General features: G+C 47.9%; 2 protein-coding genes, 1 long non-coding RNA gene and 2 other non-coding genes across 13 annotated transcripts in view; 1 reads left to right on the top strand and 4 right to left on the bottom strand.

Moving 5' to 3' along the window:
• The window catches only part of Baz2a (bromodomain adjacent to zinc finger domain 2A), a 38897-nt gene extending 34122 nt beyond the window's left edge, over positions 1-4775 (bottom strand). For 3 of the 9 annotated variants that reach the window (XM_031350292.1, XM_031350302.1, XM_031350296.1), the window contains exons 1-3: positions 4660-4773; positions 4073-4295; positions 2980-3187 (exon numbers count right to left, since the gene is read on the bottom strand). The gene's annotated coding sequence lies outside the window, so the exon portion shown is untranslated. Of the gene's footprint in view, positions 1-2178; positions 2273-2979; positions 3188-4072; positions 4296-4659 lie in introns of those variants that run through there. The other 6 variants (XM_031350294.1, XM_031350298.1, XM_031350295.1 and 3 more) reach the window with 5 other exon arrangements.
• LOC116076465 lies at positions 2553-5002 on the top strand. The gene is made up of 2 exons (XR_004112969.1): positions 2553-2893; positions 4706-5002. It is a non-coding gene; the product is annotated as an uncharacterized LOC116076465 (long non-coding RNA).
• Positions 5003-5787: 785 nt separating this feature from the next.
• Positions 5788-13162, bottom strand: Atp5f1b (ATP synthase F1 subunit beta). The gene is made up of 10 exons (XM_031349763.1): positions 12964-13162; positions 12344-12526; positions 11944-12118; positions 11374-11495; positions 10958-11142; positions 10252-10410; positions 10029-10151; positions 7433-7645; positions 7080-7281; positions 5788-6014 (listed from the first exon to the last, which is right to left on the bottom strand). The coding sequence occupies exons 1-10, from the start codon at positions 13088-13090 to the stop codon at positions 5914-5916; spliced, it is 1590 nt and encodes a 529-aa protein (XP_031205623.1). The 5' UTR covers positions 13091-13162; the 3' UTR covers positions 5788-5913.
• On the bottom strand, positions 11225-11296 carry LOC116076597. The gene has a single exon (XR_004113003.1). It is a non-coding gene; the product is annotated as a small nucleolar RNA SNORD59 (small nucleolar RNA).
• LOC116076598 lies at positions 12199-12274 on the bottom strand. Its single transcript, XR_004113004.1, has one exon. It is a non-coding gene; the product is annotated as a small nucleolar RNA SNORD59 (small nucleolar RNA).
• Positions 13163-16601: the final 3439 nt, after the last annotated feature.

Raw genomic sequence — 16601 nt, 5'->3', positions numbered from 1 at the left:
AAAAAAAAAAAAAAAAAGAAGCAGCTCACTGACTTGTTGTATAAAGTCATACATTAAATATAATACGACTAGAAGGGAACTTCAGTCCCCTTCCTTACAATTCAAGACTTCTGGCTTCATAATTCCTACTCAATGAAATGTAATTTTAGAATGTAAACAATTGAGTACACTATGCAAAGCTAAGTCTGAATACTTAGGAAGAGCAACAGACAGAAACAGGAACATGAGATTCTGGCTGGTTCAGAGGTGTCAACAAATGATTTTTCCTCTTGGGAGGAATCTCAAGAGATTGGAAAGCTGGGTATGGACAGAGTATGATTGAGCCAAATCAGCAGTCTAATGTGGATTTTTTACCCCAGAGAGAGATTCCGAGTGTGGGAAACATAACCCACCCATCATTATAAACAGTTCAGATAGGCTTCAAAAGGAAGCTCTCTTTTAGATAAGACAACAATGTGGGCCCAGCAGCGGGCTCCCTCCCTCAACTGAGGTAAGGAGATTACTAAGGGAAGGAGGAGACAAGTAAAAACAAAATCTCTCTTCCCTGTCAAAAGGAGTTTATAAAGTCAATCATGGCAGCCTACGCCTGCAACTCATTCTTCCACTGAAGAGGCATGGATGGGAGGGTCGCCCTGTGAGCTCAAGGCCGGCTTGGTCTACAAATCGAGTTCCAGACTAGTCACGGCTACATAGTGAGACTTTGTCTGGAAAAAACAAAAGGACATTTATAGGTCGCCTGGGGGATCCATCTCATCCTTCCAGTAGCCCACTAACCTCAACACCCTGGAGAAAGAAGAAGTAAACTTACGCTAAAAAAATGTGTAACCCCACCACCACCACCACCACCAAAAAAAAAAAAAAAAAAAAAAAAAGCTTAGGTTGGAATTGGCACCTAAGGGCAGGAGAAGGAAGAGACAGGTTTTATCTTTTTTTCTTTTCTCTTCCTTTTCCAGAGCAGACGAATCTTCCTACCTCCCACCCGGGGCTAACCGGTTAGGAGACAGGGCACGCAGAGGAGGGGCCTGCACCAGACAGACGTCCGTGACCACGCCCCTTCGCCTCACCACCGCACACCCACACACACCCACTGCTGGCTCCGGAAGAGCCGGTTACTCCTGTGCCCCAATGTCCCCACCCCTTCCGAGCCCCAGGCCTAGTCTCCTCGGCCACATTTAGGCCCAAACCCAGCCCTAAGCCAGTAAAGTGTAGGACAGAAGACCACCAGAGACTAGAAGAGAAAAACGGCATAATACGTTTTTCCATCTGGTACCGAAGGGCTTCTATCGCTTTATCCCACCTAGGCTGGGATCTTCCCTGCTCTCTGAAGGATGAGGGTGTGCTGGGAATACGCCTTAAAGCCTTTTACTTTTTGCCAAGGCGCCTTGACATACAACACTTGTGACCCCCTCCCACTTCTGAACAACAAAAGACAGACCTGACCCCAAACATTTGTCAATCCCGTACAACGTGGTTGGTTAGCCACAAGCCTCCCTTCAAGAAGCTACTCCGAAGAGAGAGGGGCCAACGGTCATTTTATTAGCAACCTGTGAGAAGAATATCTCAGGAACAGACTGAACCTCCCTCAAAACAAGCCAGAGGATGACGAGAGAGAGACATGATGTTTCGGATGAACACCTGCCACCGCCTTCTCACTCTCCACGGTCCTGAGTCTGGGTCAGTTGTCATTGCGCCAGCCACTCTGGAGCCAGATGACTTGGGCTATGAGATGGTGGTATGTGTCCTAGCAAGATCTTCCTTTTGCCCTTCAAGACACTCCAAGCATCCAACCTTAAGCACTACAGGTTACACACACACACACAGTGCCCCCTCTCAGCACCTTTAGTTGTGACTCAGAATAGTAAAAGACAAACCCTGACACCCAGTCTATTAACTCTAGAGGCAGGGGCACTAGAGGAGGAGCTCGGGGCTCAGCTGGAGTTGGTGGAAGGAGTATCCCCTATTGAAGGTAGGGTAATTATAAAGACCTTCCACTCGCTGACTGAACCCATCATGCCTTTAGCCAATGCTCTCGGCCCATAGCAATTCCCATTGGTCCCTTTTCGGCACTCAGGTTCAGACAAGACAATCTCACTGTATTTTGGTAAGGTTAGGTTCTCTCATAATATGCTAAAAGGAATATAACCCCTCCCCTTCTCCAAATGGGTCTGTGCCCCTCACATTTAGTCTCCAAATTCCCCAATGGACAGCTCCATGGTAGGCATATAAAACAGTGACATCTTGGTTTTTGTTTTGTTTTGTTTTCTGGAGTAACCTGAAATAGAGAAGGTCGGGCTTCTTTGGCCTTACCCAGCACCCCAAAGCCCTTAGAGATTTAGCCCCAGTCTGTTCTGCGGCAACAGCCACTGAAGCTGAGTATCACAAGGTTCCCGCAGCGCTGCTGCCCCTGGCGCCGGGACTAGGGGGAGGGGCCAGCTCCAGCTGGGCCCAGGGCCCTTCCCACCGAGATCAGGGGGCGGTGCTCGGGCCCGACCCCAAACTCCGCCAGAAAAGCTTTAGGTGGGACTTAGCTGAACTTGAAGGGTGAGCGGAGCAGGGCGGACAGCGCCCGTAGCGTGCGTCGTCCCTCCCCCCGCACCCCCCCGCCCGACCAGGAGAGGGGTTGGGGTGGCGGTTATCCCCCCTCCCTTTGGGGTTAGGATGGCGTGGGAAAGCGCTAGTTCCAGAGAAGAGGAGGCGAAGCCCAGACCGCGGGAGAGCTTTCTGGGGAGGGAGGCCCGGGGGAGGGGAGATCCGGGGCCGGAATAGGAGGGGTTCCCGAGAGAGGATGGCGGAGAGGCGTGAGAAGCCTCCGGATCCCGGGCGCAGAGGACAGGGGAGGAACAGGCGAGGAGGCAGTGCGGGGGAGAGAGCAAGGGCAGCCGGCGCAGGGAAGGTCAGAGCCTGGATCCCAGGGGAGGACGCGGCTGCGGGGACGCCCTGCACTGGACCCCGGGCCTGGAGGCGGGTGCCGGGCCTCACCTGAAGCAGGGCCGGGCCGGGCGGCGGCGGCGGCGCAGGTGGCCGAGCCGGGCGGCGGCGCCTCCTCCCCCAGCCCGAGCCCTGTGGCGCGCGGGGGGGGTGGTGTAGGTGGCGCTTAAAGGGGCAGGAACCACCCGGGTGAGGACGAGCGCTCAGGGACGGCTGTCGCGAAGGCTCCGCTGGGGGAGGGGACAGCGGGTGGCGTCTCCTAGGGGCCAGAACCAGGAAGGATCCCAGATGCAGGAAAAGACAGAAACTTCTACGACGTAGTTGGGGACAGCGGTGGGTCTAAACTGGAGTACCCGAAGAGCTCTTTTTGCCGGCACGGGGCGCCAGCTAAGACTTATTCACAAAGGAGGCTGGGGAGACAAGTGACAACCACAAAGATTCAAGGAGGCCTAGGGGAGCAGGAGAGGGAACTCAAGGCCGAGCGTGTCGGGGTCACGCACAGCGCCCTGCTAGGTAAACATGCTTCTGCGGGCGCCATCCGTACTACAGGATCTGGAATCGGGAAGCCACAGGGGCAAAAACGCTCTCTATCCTGTCAACCCTCTGGATACTGTGGAGGCCATCCGTAACAGGGTAGTGAGGCTGATGCAGGGCTAAGAATCGGCTTTATTCATTGCTCGGTTTGGCCCCAGCCATCACCACCACCACCCTTGCAGCAACCTCTGGGGCAACAGGAAACAGCTGCTCAGTGCAGCCCCGACCTGGTAGTGGGTGAAAGTGGGGGGAGGAAGAAACAACTGACAGAAAGTAGGGGGAAGGGATCTCTTACAAGACTAAGACTGGACTCGTAATGGAATACAGTAAAATACTACTTGAATCTCTGCACTTAAATTGGAGCGGGGGGGGGGGGTTCAATGGTGAGGAAGGAAGCCCTAACCTAAGATACAACCCCAGGCTCTTCCTTAGAGCTGGAGCTTGCCAATGGTAGATCTCATGCTCACTAGCTAAGCCCCGTGTCCCCCACAGTCTATTTCCCCTCCTTCACCCCCCAAAAGAGCAAAGGTTAGGCCCCACCCCTGCTGAGTCAGCCAGGGAGGGAGCAGGCATCCCTCAGGCCTTTCCCAGGAGCGGCTGTCATACTTACCCATGTCTGGCTGGCAGGACTCCGGATTAGGACCCAGCTTCTCACTGTCCTTGGGTCTCGCTTCAATTGAAGACTACTGTTAGATCCTGCCCAACTATGGGCTGGGAACTCGAAAAACCCAAAAAGCCAATGTATGCTTCCTGCGAACCACACAGCCTGAACTGCTGTAGGGTGATGTCCCTGTATGACAGACTGGGGTGGGAGGGAGGAGGGAAGGGCGGGGCTTTCATTGGGTGGAGAGAGGAGGAGGCGAGGACAGGGCGGACCAGGAGAAATATGGAGGAAGGTTAGAACTGTATTAATACTTTAGGACTGTGGTTGAAGGGGACAGTAAAGGATGAAGGAGACAAAGAGTTGCAACTAGCGAGAGAGAAAGGTTCTCTATAAATGTTAGAGAACACGAACACCGGGATGCAAATGACCTTTTAAAATACCAGTTTCCAAGTCTGTATTAGGGTGACAAAGCAAAAAGAGGTGACCTGTCCTCATAAGTCTTCATCAGCTTTTTGCCACTCCAGTCGGGATCTGGAGGTGTCCCCACCCCATAACAGCATTTCTCCCAACCCCAAGCTCCGAGAGCAAAGTACCAAGAACCGGCAACTCAGGGGCGACTCTGTCCTGATCCCCACACAGGAGGAACTGGCGCCACCTCTGTCCTGATCCCGACACAGGAGGAACTCAGGGGCAGCTCTGTCCTGATCCCCACACAGGAGGAACTGGCGCCAAGAACGTCATAGACAGATGGAAGCTCAAGCCTCTGCTCCACCCCTGAAGGTCTCTGGGAGCTCAGAATTGGGAAGTGGATAACCTTGCAAGGTGGAGCTTATTGATGTAAGGTCCTCCCCAGGCCAACTCCAGCTGCTTTGTAAATAGTCATTAGATGACAGAAGTACCTCCTTGCAAATAAATAGCCTTTAATAGATGTCAAAATGGTGAGATTCTTGTGGTCTCAAATGCTTCCACAAGAGTCCACTAGCTGGGCTCAAACACGTTGTAGGGCACAAAACTCATCCTAGCATAGTGTGCACCAAGGAATACATTTTATGAAGGGGAAGTATTGCTTTTCAAAAGCCCCTATGACAACACTATAAAAATTGCTCTTTGTGGGCTGGAGAGATGGCTCAGAGGTAGAGCACTGACTCTCTTTCAGAGGTCGAGTTCAATTCCCAGCAACCACATGAAGGCTCACAACCATCTGTAATGGGATCCGATGCCCTCTTCTGGTGTGTCTGAAGACAGCTAGAGTGTACTCATATAAATGAAATAAATCTTTAAAAAAAAAAAAAAAGGACCTTTTAGGCCAGACAGTGGTGGCACATGCCTTTAATCCCAGCACTTGGGAGGCAGACACATTTCTGAGTTCGAGGCCAGCCTGGTCTACAGAGTGAGTTCCAGGACAGCCAGGGCTACAGAGAAACCCTGTCTCAAAAAACAAAAGAATGAGTGCCTAGACAAACCCTCACCTGTGACAGACACATTTCATGAGTAAGTCCCCATTTTCCCAGAGGGAAAAGAGTTTAGTGACACTTGGAGCAAAAACCAAAAGTTTTCCTAAGGACCAGAGCTGAGCCTATTTTGAAACACAAGGCCCATAGAATCTCATTAATAAACTGGTCTTTTGGTAATCCTGATTCTAGCATATGACTTCCTAAAAGTGGCCTCTCACTGTGAGTCCAATTGTAAGCTGTTTCAGAAGCAACATAAACAGACATAAATGAGGGGTATATACTTTATTGAAAACTTTAAATACTCTTCAGTCAGGCTCTTGTGTGGCCTACATGGAAACTGAGCTCCTGGTGTGGAGAGGTCAGAGCAGCGTGCTTTGTCTGACTGAAGAGCCCTCACGACCCATGCTCTTCTGCCAGCTTGTCAGCTTTTGCCACAGCTTCTTCAATGGGTCCCACCATGTAGAAGGCTTGTTCTGGGAGATGGTCATAGTCACCTACATAGGGGAAAACGTAGTAAGAAGCTGAGTTATATCAACTTTCTGCAGTATGTACACTTCACCACTTGAGCCCACTGTGCAGACAGATGAATTCTTATCATGCAAGGAAACTTTTTAAACTTCCAAGTGAAGCTGGGCGGTGGTGGTGCACATGCCTTTAATCCCAGCACTTGGGAGGCAGAGGCAGGCGGATTTCTGAGTTCGAGGCCAGCCTGGTCTTCAGAGTGAGTTCCAGGACAGCCAGGGATATACAGAGAAACTCTGTCTTGGAAAAAAAACAAAACAAAAACCAAGCAACAAAAAAAACCAAGTGAAATTTACTTTTGGGGTGGGGATGTATTTACTGGCTGGCCTGGAATCCAAACCCCCAGAGATCTATTTAGGAGTACTGGCACTAAAGGTGTGTACCATATCTATCCCCTTCCAAGTATAATTGTTTATAAAGATTTATTATGTATACAGTGTTCTGCTTTCATGCCAGTGTATGTGTAATTTAATAATTTAAGATAAGATATAGTAGATCAGCCAGAGCTATACAGACAAACCCTGTCTCGAAAGACCAAACAAACAAACAAACAAACAAAAAAAAAAAAAAAAGAAAAGAAAAGAAAAGAAAAGAATGTAAGTTTGGCCAGGCAGTGGCGCATGCTTTTAATCCCAGAACTTGGGAGGTAGAGGAGGCAGATTTCTGAGTTCAAGGCCAGCCTGGTCTACAGAGTGTAACTACTGCTCTATCATCTCTAACTCCAATGACCCAATACCTCTTCTACCCCCACTGGCTGTTCCTCGGGGAAATCTAACCCCTCATGGGATTGTGTATGCACATACATACACTCCGACGCACAAACACTTAAAAAACACCCAGTCTACAGAGTTCCAGGACAGCTGGTTCTACACAGAAAAACCTATAATTTGGAGCACACGAGTTGAAAAATCTCACTTTCAACTCATGGAAACGACATAGGAGTTAATGGAAGGCAGGGTGATGGCGCCTTTAAGAAAGGTAGATAGATATGTTATTTCTCTCATTTTTATGGCTAGGCTTGATTAAAAAGACCTCACCTGCTAAAATCTGCTGGAATCCTTTAATGGTCTCCTTTAGGGGCACCAGCTTCCCCATGTGACCTGTGAAGACCTCAGCAACCTGGAATGGCTGAGACAGGAAGCGCTGTATCTTCCTTGCCCGGGACACAGTCAATTTATCTTCCTCAGAAAGTTCATCCATACCCAAGATGGCAATGATGTCCTGGAGAGATTTGTAGTCCTAAAGCGAGCAAGATAAAAGGAGTTAGGTTCATACAAATGACTAGGGAAAAAAAACAAAACAAAACAAAACAAAAAACTAGTCCTTATATAGAGTTCTCAAATTCCTTACGGATTTGATGGCCATTGACCACACAGAAAAAGATACTCACCTGCAGGATTTTCTGCACTCCTCGGGCAACATCATAATGCTCACTGCCAACAATGTTGGGATCCATAATTCGAGAGGTGGAGTCCAGTGGATCCACAGCTGGATAGATGCCCAACTCAGCAATAGCCCGGGACAATACAGTGGTAGCATCCAAATGGGCAAAGGTAGTTGCAGGGGCAGGGTCAGTCAGATCATCAGCGGGCACATAGATAGCCTAAAACGAGTTAAGAAGATCAGCAGCAACCCAACTCCTGCTTAAGCCCGCCCTTTTCAAACTCCTCTCAAAATCAAGGTCTTTTTTCCTTGGCACCCCCAGGATGGGATTAAGCTATGGACTCCCTTACCTGGGTCAGCATACTATGCTAACACTTTATTGTAATGGGACCACCTTAAAAGAACACTGCAGTAGCTAAGTGAATATGACCATGAGAGTGCATGGTAAGGTCTGTTTAGCACTGTTATCTTGCTTGTGTGTTGTTTGTTGCTTGCTTGTTGTATGCCTTGAAATATACAACACACAAGCAAGATGAAAGCTAGACGTAGTAGTTCCTATCTATACTCCCAACTCTTAGGATGCAGAAGCAGGAGGACTGCTATGAGTTGGGAAACTAAGCTGAATAGAAAGTAAGTACCAGGCTACATAAAGCTGCACAGGCAGATCTAATGTCAAAAAAACCCCACAAAAGTATTTTTACTGTGCATCATATGCATGAATGAGCCTGCAGAATGTTCAAGAGTATATCAGATCCTCTGGGACTGGAATTACAGGTAGTTGTGAGCCACCATTAGGTATTGGGAATAGAATCCCAGAAAGCACTTTTTTTTTTTGGTTTCTTTAAGACAGGGTTTCTCGGGCTGGAAAGATGGCTCAGCGGTTAAGAGCACTGACTGCTCTTCCAAAGGTCCTGAGTTCAAATCCCAGCAACCACATGGTGGCTCACAACCATCCATAATGAGATCTACAAATAAATCTTTGACCCCAAGTGAGCACGGCCTGAGTGAGCAAGCATCTGTAATGAAATCTGACTCCCCCTTCTGGAGTGTCTTAAGACAGCTACAGTGTACTTACATATAATAATAATAAAAACTAACAATACAAAACAAACAAGGTTAAAAAAAAAAAACCTCAAACTTGGCAATTTGCCTGCCTCTGCTTCCTATAGGCTACCACCACCTGCCGACAAAAAGTACTTTTAACTACTGAGCCAACTCTCCAGCCCCAGTACCTTAGAATTACTTAAGGAATGTTACATTTTCTGGCTTGAGACAGTGTCATGTAATCAAGTCAGCCAGGAATTCACCATGTGGCTGGAAATGGCCTGATCCTCCTGCCTCTGTCTTCCATGTGCTAAGTAAGATCCCAGGTATGCAACACCAAGGCCCAGCTAATAAGCATTTGCTTCTTTCTTTTTAAAAGATTTATTTATTTTTATTTATACAAGTACACTGTAGCTATCTTCGGACATACCAAGAGAGTATATCAGACCCCATTACAGATGGTTGTTAACCACCATGTGGTTGCTGGGAACTGAACTCAGGACCTCTGAAGAGCAGTAGTCGGTGCTCTTAAGCTCTGAGCCATCTCTCCAGCCCCAAGCATTTGTTTCTAATTTGCCCTTTACAACCTAGCATGCAAATACATAATTTTTAATTTATTTTTTATTTTATACACAAGTGCTCAATCTGTATATACGCCTACATGGCAGAAGGTACCATAACAGATGACTATGAGCCACCATGTGGTTGCTGGGGTTCAAACTCAGGTCCTCAGGAAGAGCAGACAGTGTTCTTAACCACTGAGCCATCTCTCCAACTGGTAATTTTACACATTATTTTAACTGGTTAACTCTTCCTAATTAAAAGTCCCCTTGGAATATGCATGCATTTAATCTCAATCCTAGATAGGTAGCTCTGAGATAAGAGGCCAGCCTGGTTTACATATCAAAAAGTTCCAAGGCAAAACAAACATTCCAAGGTTACAAAATAATTAGACCCTTTCTCAATCAATCAGCACCCTCAAATAAATAAAGCCCCCTTTGAGATGTAACAAGAATTTTTTTATTTCTTTGAAACAGTGGTTGTCCTGGAACTCATTACATAGAGCAGGTTGGCCTCAATCGCACAGAGATCCACCAGCCTCTGCCTCCTAAATGCTGGGATTAAAGATAAGTGCCACCAGGCTGTGGTGGCACATGCCTTTAATCCCAGCACTTGGGAGGCAGAGGCAGGTGGATTTCTGAGTTCGAGGCCAGCCTGGTCTACCGAGTGAGTTCCAAGATAGCCAGGGCTACACAGAGAAACCCTGTCTCGAAAAAACAAAGAACAAAAACAAACAAACAAAAAAGAGTTCCACTTGTGTCCAGCACATGATTTTTGTCCGTCTCCCCACCCCAGACTGACCATGTTCACTGTGTATATAGGTACCTGTGGAAGCCAAAAGAGTACCCGATCTCCTGAGCTGGAGTTACAGATGGAGCCATCTGACATGGGTACTGGGCAACCTGAAGAGCTAAAGCATTCAAACCATGAGCCATCTCTCTATGATCCCCCTAGGTTTGTTTTGCCACTGAAGTCTTTACCCACTTAGTTCCTCTCACCTGCACCGAGGTGATAGATCCCTTCTTGGTGGTGGTGATTCTTTCCTGCATTGTACCCATGTCAGTGGCGAGTGTGGGCTGGTAACCTACAGCAGAAGGGATTCTGCCCAATAAGGCAGACACCTAAAAGACAGAAATAAAGGACAGGGGTCTTAGGTGTCTACATCTTCCTTCTAATATGCCCAACTGGTTCAACTAACCAGGCCTCTAGGCTCCCTCGTACCTCTGAGCCAGCCTGGGTGAAGCGGAAGATGTTGTCAATAAACAGCAGGACATCTTGGCCTTCCTGGTCTCTGAAGTACTCAGCAACGGTCAGGCCAGTCAGGGCTACCCGGGCACGAGCACCAGGCGGCTCATTCATCTGCCCATATACCAACGCTACCTGTAGAACATACACAAGTCAGAAAAACTAGCAGGGTAATAAAGAAGACACATAGAAATCCAAGATTCCCAACATGAGAGAGACCACTAATGGGGTCTCCCCTAGATGTCAGTGTTTCTGTTAGCAAACTTCATGAATTCAAAACACTGAAAATAATTTCTGGCCGGGCGGTGGTGTTGCATGTCTTTAATTCCAGCACTTGGGAGGCAGAGGCAGGAGGATTTCTGAGTTCGAGGCCAGCCTGGTCTACAGAATGAGTTCCAGGACAGCCAGGGCTACAAAGAGAAACCCTGTCTCGAGAAACAAAACAAAACAAAACAAAAATTTTTGAACTAAAAATAAGACTGTCTGAGATATATGAGCGGCTTCCATTCTACACCTTCAAATCAGCTTTCAAACAACCGGATTACTTATCAAAACTAATGTTTAGAAATATTTCACACCAGAGAAAAATGTACATTGGTATTCTGGAAAATAGTGGTGGGAAAGACAAGTATTTTGTTTACAGAACCCAGGGCACGTCACGAGTTTTCTGAATAGAGCTCACCTTGGAAGTGGCATCCTTTAGGTTGATGACGCCAGACTCAATCATTTCGTGGTATAAGTCATTGCCCTCACGGGTCCTCTCACCAACACCAGCAAATACAGAGTAACCTCCATGGGCTTTAGCAACATTGTTGATTAACTCCATAATCAGTACTGTCTTTCCAACACCAGCACCTCCGAAGAGTCCTAAGTTAAAAAGAAGTATTTCAGATCTTTGCATTCCCAAATTAAACAGCCTTCAAAAAATGGTCAGGTCTGTCCATTTTCCCCTTCTCAGGAATGGCATCTGGCTTCAGCAAATTCAGAAGAACGAAAGTCAGAAGCTAATCATCAATGAAGGCTGTCAAAACACATTCAAAAGAGGGTGTTTCCATTCTTTATTGTACTTGGGAAATATGTACTGAAAAACCAACATACCGATTTTCCCACCCTTGGCGTAAGGGGCCAGCAGATCCACAACCTTTATGCCAGTCACCAGAATTTCCTGTTCAACACTCATCTCTATGAACTCAGGAGCCTCAGCATGAATGGGAGCGAATCTGTAAGGTTCAGGGAGAAAGGGGTCAGCGCCAGTCACCATGCTGAAAAGTCAGTCACTGCTAACAGTCAAGTCTCGTCCAAGCAAGCTGTCCTGTAACATCGCTCTGCAATAAAAAATTCCGTCTCAAGAACAAATAAACCTCTTTCCTGATATTTTCTTTTTACTGAACTTAACATTTCTTTATATACCCATAAGAAAATAAAGACCTGTGTAAGTTTTAGAGAATCCACAATGGAAGCCACATCTTTAAATAATTAATGAGGGGGTTCTCTGTAGCAAGTTTTCAACAACCCAAACTTCTGTATCTTTCCTTTCAATAACTGAATCCAACAGAAACTGAAGTAGTGCTGTAGGAAAACTTCGCTTTACTACCTACCAGTTATTACCCGACTGTACAAAAGTGCAAGAAAAAGTCCCACGTTAACAATGCAATCAGAGGCACTTACTGTTTGGTTTTGATAGGTCCTCTCTCATCAATAGGTTCTCCAATGACATTCATGATCCTGCCCAGGGTTTCAGGACCCACAGGAATTCTGATTGGTGCCCCTGAATCCAGTACTTTCTGGCCTCTCACCAAGCCTTCAGTGCCATCCATAGCGATAGTCCTGACCGTGCTCTCCCCTGTCAACCAGCATTAACATGTTAGAAGCACCAAAGCTCAAGAGTACGAAATGAAGGGTGATCAAAAGCAAACACGTTTCCCTCTCTCAGCACCTGAGTGTGGCTTCAGCAAACTCAGAAGAACGAAAGTCACTGGGGTAAAGTCATCACGGAAGGGAGAAGGCATAGACCTTGTGGTATTTAAGCTTAACAAGCTCTTTACCACCCCTAAAACGCCCTACTTACCTAAATGTTGGGCCACCTCCAAAACCAGCCTGCTGTCCCTGCCTTGCACTTCCAGGGCATTTAGGATGGGTGGTAATCCCTCATCGAACTGGACGTCCACCACGGCGCCAATGACTGCCACGATTCGCCCCGTGGCGGTGCCTGCCTTCGGGGCCGCAGACGCCTGCGCCGCATAGTCTCTGGCTAGCAGACAAGAAGATATTGGAAGGCGTTGGTGTTAGGACAGCTTAAGGTCACCGGAATCCCGATTTATCCCCCAAGGTAAGGCTAGTTGAGCCCAGACTAAGTCTCCCGCAAGATAGGGAGCCGTGTGGAGAAGGCCACGCTGCAATCGGGAACCCGCCCGCACTGCTTTCCCAACCTCGTGCACAAAACCGCCATTATTCTCGAGTTTGGTATCCCCATCAAAACCTCAAGGTCAAGGTATCTGCCCGCCACCTTAACGTCACAAAATGGGACACTGCTGGTTCGACCAACGCTCCCACGGGCGACTGTCCTTGCACTTCGCGGCTGGACCTTCGTCCGCTGCCCCGGGATCCTTATGGAGAACGGATCCGCTAGGCCCAAGCTCAAGGTCACGGGGAGCAGAGCCGAACTCCCTCCTCCAGGAAGGCGCTTACCAGGATGGACCGTGGCGGGCGCGGCTCGCAGTAGAAGCTGCGCCTGTGGCAGCGCCGCCGAAGGGCTGAGTCCCCGCAAGGCCCCGGAGGCCGAGGCCGAGACCACACGCCCCACAAGACTCAACATGGCGGAGTCCGGGTGGAGACTGAGCGCCGCCGCAGTCCTCGCCGGCGGCCCCGCAGCTGGGGCGGGGCAGCCTCCGCCATAGGCACAGTTATTGGAGAATCTTGCAGTTCGTCATCATCACTGCCGCTCCTATAGGGTAAAAAACTCAGAGCTCATCAGCTATGGGTGTAAACTGGTGCCAATCTGATAATCCCTTTTTTAATTGGAGGAGACGCCTCTAAGCCTCGAAACCTAATTGGGCCATAGGAACGTCAGTCGGAGAGGTTTTTGACGGAACTACGTTAAAATGAAGGGGCGGGGTTCCGTTGAGCGTGTGCACTAGGCCGTCTTTGACCGTCCTTGGACTTTGAGTTAGGTGACAACCGTGGAGGTTGAGTGGCGTCGTCCTGAAAGTCAGGAGCCTTCTGTGGCTCCAAAACGTGGGTTTTCCTCGACTGTAGTGAGGGCAGAAGTTTCCAGGCGGCCAAGCAGGTCCGAAACCTGGAGACTTTATTATTTAAATCCGTGCAACGAAAGAAACTAAAGCAGACCCATCCTTCGACAGACGTTCTGCATCGAGGAGACAAGGTTATTTATTTATAACAGTCGAGGGGTAATTTTGAGTCGCCTAATCTTGTAAAGAAATTGCACTAAGCAGACGTGCAGAACCTGACAGAACCCTGTAATTCCAGAACTTGACAGGTACAGGGTCAAGAGTTCTAGGGGGCCAACTGAAGCCCCTTGAGTTCCTGTCTCAAACACAAAAATGGAAGGCCAGAAGTAATAGACCTTGGCTGTGATATGTGTGCAGAAATCCGTAAAGTAAAGTAGAAGGGAAGAATATGCAAAGGGAACCTTTGCCTGAAACCACATTTCTTCAGTTTGGTTGTAGATAAGGTGAAAAAACGACTCCATAGGGAGATGCCTGAACCAGGTCTCAAAGGACTTCTGAATGAAAGTGGAGACTGGCCAGAAGTGTGTGTTGCTCTAGGATGGAAAGTCACAGAATCAATGACATCCTTGCCTGAGATATTCACTTTATTCAGCGACAGTGGGGATGGGGCAGAGCTCTGACAGGAAAACTCTTAGTCTTCCTATGAGAACACACATAGCTGGAGCACCTTATTACTTCCCATCATCCTCCAGCACTTCCCATTTTCCTGCTTGATGCTGAAAAGTTTGTCCCTGTTTGACAGTGGAGAGCTAGCAAAGGCTGTAGCAGGGAAAACGGAACGCATCCATACCCTCCTAGCAAATACATGTAGGTGTTGTTGAAACAGTCAGATTACAGGTTTTGGACTCAGGCAGTCGTGCTATCTCAGCCTCCCCATTCCTAAGATAATATAACCTTGCTAAGTAATGGAGAGCCCCGTTCAGGATAAGATGTTGAACTCCTGTGATGCCAGCACTTGAGAGGTGAAGGGGGTAGTTTAAAATCATCCTGGGCTATGTAATGAGTTGGAGGCCAGCCTACTGGATAACACTGGGTGACAATAATAAATTTGTAAAATTCAGAAAGAAAAGAGTCAAAAAGAATGTCAACATATGATTAGCAAATAGAAGAAGGAAATATGGGACAGAAGAATAATAAGAGGATCCAAGGGTATAATACAAAGAATCAAGAGGCTGGTCTGGTGAGATGTCTCAGAGGATAAAAACATACACTGCTCCCGCAGAAGACCGGACTTCTGTCCCCAGCACACACACAGCAGCTGGCAACTGCTTATAATTCCAGGGATTCCACACCATCTCCTGGTCTCTAGAAACATAGCACTCATGTGCCCTCTGGCCTCATGGGCACCAGCAAACCATGCAGCAAAACACTGACACACTGACACACACACACACACACACACACACACACACATCAACTTGAATCAAGAGTCAGGGCTATGTAGGGAGAAACTGTCTCAGTAGACTAAGATGAGGGTGTAGACCAATGTTAAGAGTGTTGTGCTTGGATGCAGAGATTGGTGTCTGGAGTAGTCTTCAGTCACTCTCCACCTTGTTCTTTTGTTTGTTTTTTTTCGAGACAGGGTTTCTCTGTGTAGCCTTGGCTGTCCTGGACCTCTCTCTGTAGACCACGCTGGCCTCGAACTCAGAAATCTGCCTGCCTCTGCCTCCCAAGTGCTGGGATTAAAGGTGTGCGCCACCACAGCCTGGCTGTTTGTTGCTTTATATAAATGTATATAGCTGTTTTGCCTTCATGTATTTTTTTTCTAAAGATTTTTTTTAAAGATTTATTTTATTTATGTGTATGAGTACACTGTAGCTGTACAGATGGCCATGAGCCAACATGTGTGTGGCTGCTGGGGACTGAACTCAGAACCTCTGCCAGCCCCGCTTGCTTCGGCATAATTCACTGTAGCTGTCTTCAGACACACCAGAAGAGAGCATCAGTGGTTGTAAGCCACCATGTGGTTGCTGGGATTCGAACTCAGGATCTTCGGAAGAGCAATCAGTGCTCTTTCTGCTGAGCCATCTCTCCAGCCCAGTTTTTCTTTTTCTTTTGAAGATTTATTATTATATCTAAGTACACTGTAGCTGTCTTCAGATGCACCAGAAGAGGGTGTCAGATGTCATTACAGATGGTTGTGAGCCACTATATGGTTGCTGGGAATTGAACTCAGGACCTTCAGAAGAGCAGTTAGTGCTCTTAACTGCTGAGCCATCTCTCCAGCCCTGCCTTCACGTATTTCTATGCATAATGTGGATGTCTGCTACCCTCAGAGGCCAGAAGAGGACATTTAAATCCTCCTGAAGTTACACAGTTGAGAGTCTCCTCTATGCTCTAGGAATAGAATCTGGGTCCTTTGAAAGAATAGCCAATGCCCTTAACCACTAAGACATCTCTCCAGCCCTTCTCCACCTTATTTACTATTAATTATCTTTTGGTATTTTTGAGACAGGACCACTCTATATAACCCTGGCTGTCCTGGAACTCTCAGCGCAGACCAGGCTAGCCTCCAACTCAGAGATCTACCTGCCTCAGGATGCTAAATCTTGGGATTAATGATGTCTATTGCCACTCCCACCCCAGGTTAAGACAGTCTTTTCACTGAATCTAGAGCTTACTGTTCCTGTCATAGTGCCTGTCAGTGAGGTTCTATCTTCCTCCCTGCCTCCCTTGGTTTGGTCACCACTAGCATGGCCTCTCCCCTCCAAAAAATAAAAGATGACAAGGGCAGTTTGGTCAATACTTGGGGCTTGGGATATAACTTTGTGAGTACAGCACTGAACCTCATAAAACCAGGTGTGTGACACATAAGCCCAGGACTGGAGAAGTGAAAATAGGATCCAGGAAGCTGGGGAGATGGCTAAGTAAATAACCTTACAAGCCCATGATCTGAACTCTGTCCCAGAACTCAGTGTGGTAGGATGGAAGAAGGAACTCCTGAGCATTATCCTCTTACTTCCATGTCTGCCCGCCTCCAAATACATGTAATTGTAAAAGTGGGAGGATCGCTGGGCAGTGGCGGCACATGCCTTTAATCCCAACAGAGGAAGAGGGAAGTGGTTTTTTGTGGGGGGG

The sequence above is a fragment of the Mastomys coucha genome, unplaced genomic scaffold (genome assembly GCF_008632895.1).
Source record: "Mastomys coucha isolate ucsf_1 unplaced genomic scaffold, UCSF_Mcou_1 pScaffold4, whole genome shotgun sequence".
NCBI lineage: Eukaryota > Metazoa > Chordata > Mammalia > Rodentia > Muridae > Mastomys > Mastomys coucha.
The sequence above is the reverse complement of the archived record's forward strand: the minus strand, read 5'-3'. Positions and strand labels throughout refer to the sequence as shown.

Bases quoted from the DNA above. Each gene is read 5' to 3' on its own strand.
- Atp5f1b (XM_031349763.1), bottom strand. From the start codon at position 13,090: ATGTTGAGTCTTGTGGGGCGTGTGGTCTCGGCCTCGGCCTCCGGGGCC. The intron at 12,527-12,963 runs GTAAGCGCCTTC...CTTGTCTGCTAG, and splicing joins GCCCGCCACGGTCCATCCTG to CCAGAGACTATGCGGCGCAG. The intron at 7,282-7,432 runs GTGAGTATCTTT...TGCTCGCTTTAG, and splicing joins GAGTGCAGAAAATCCTGCAG to GACTACAAATCTCTCCAGGA.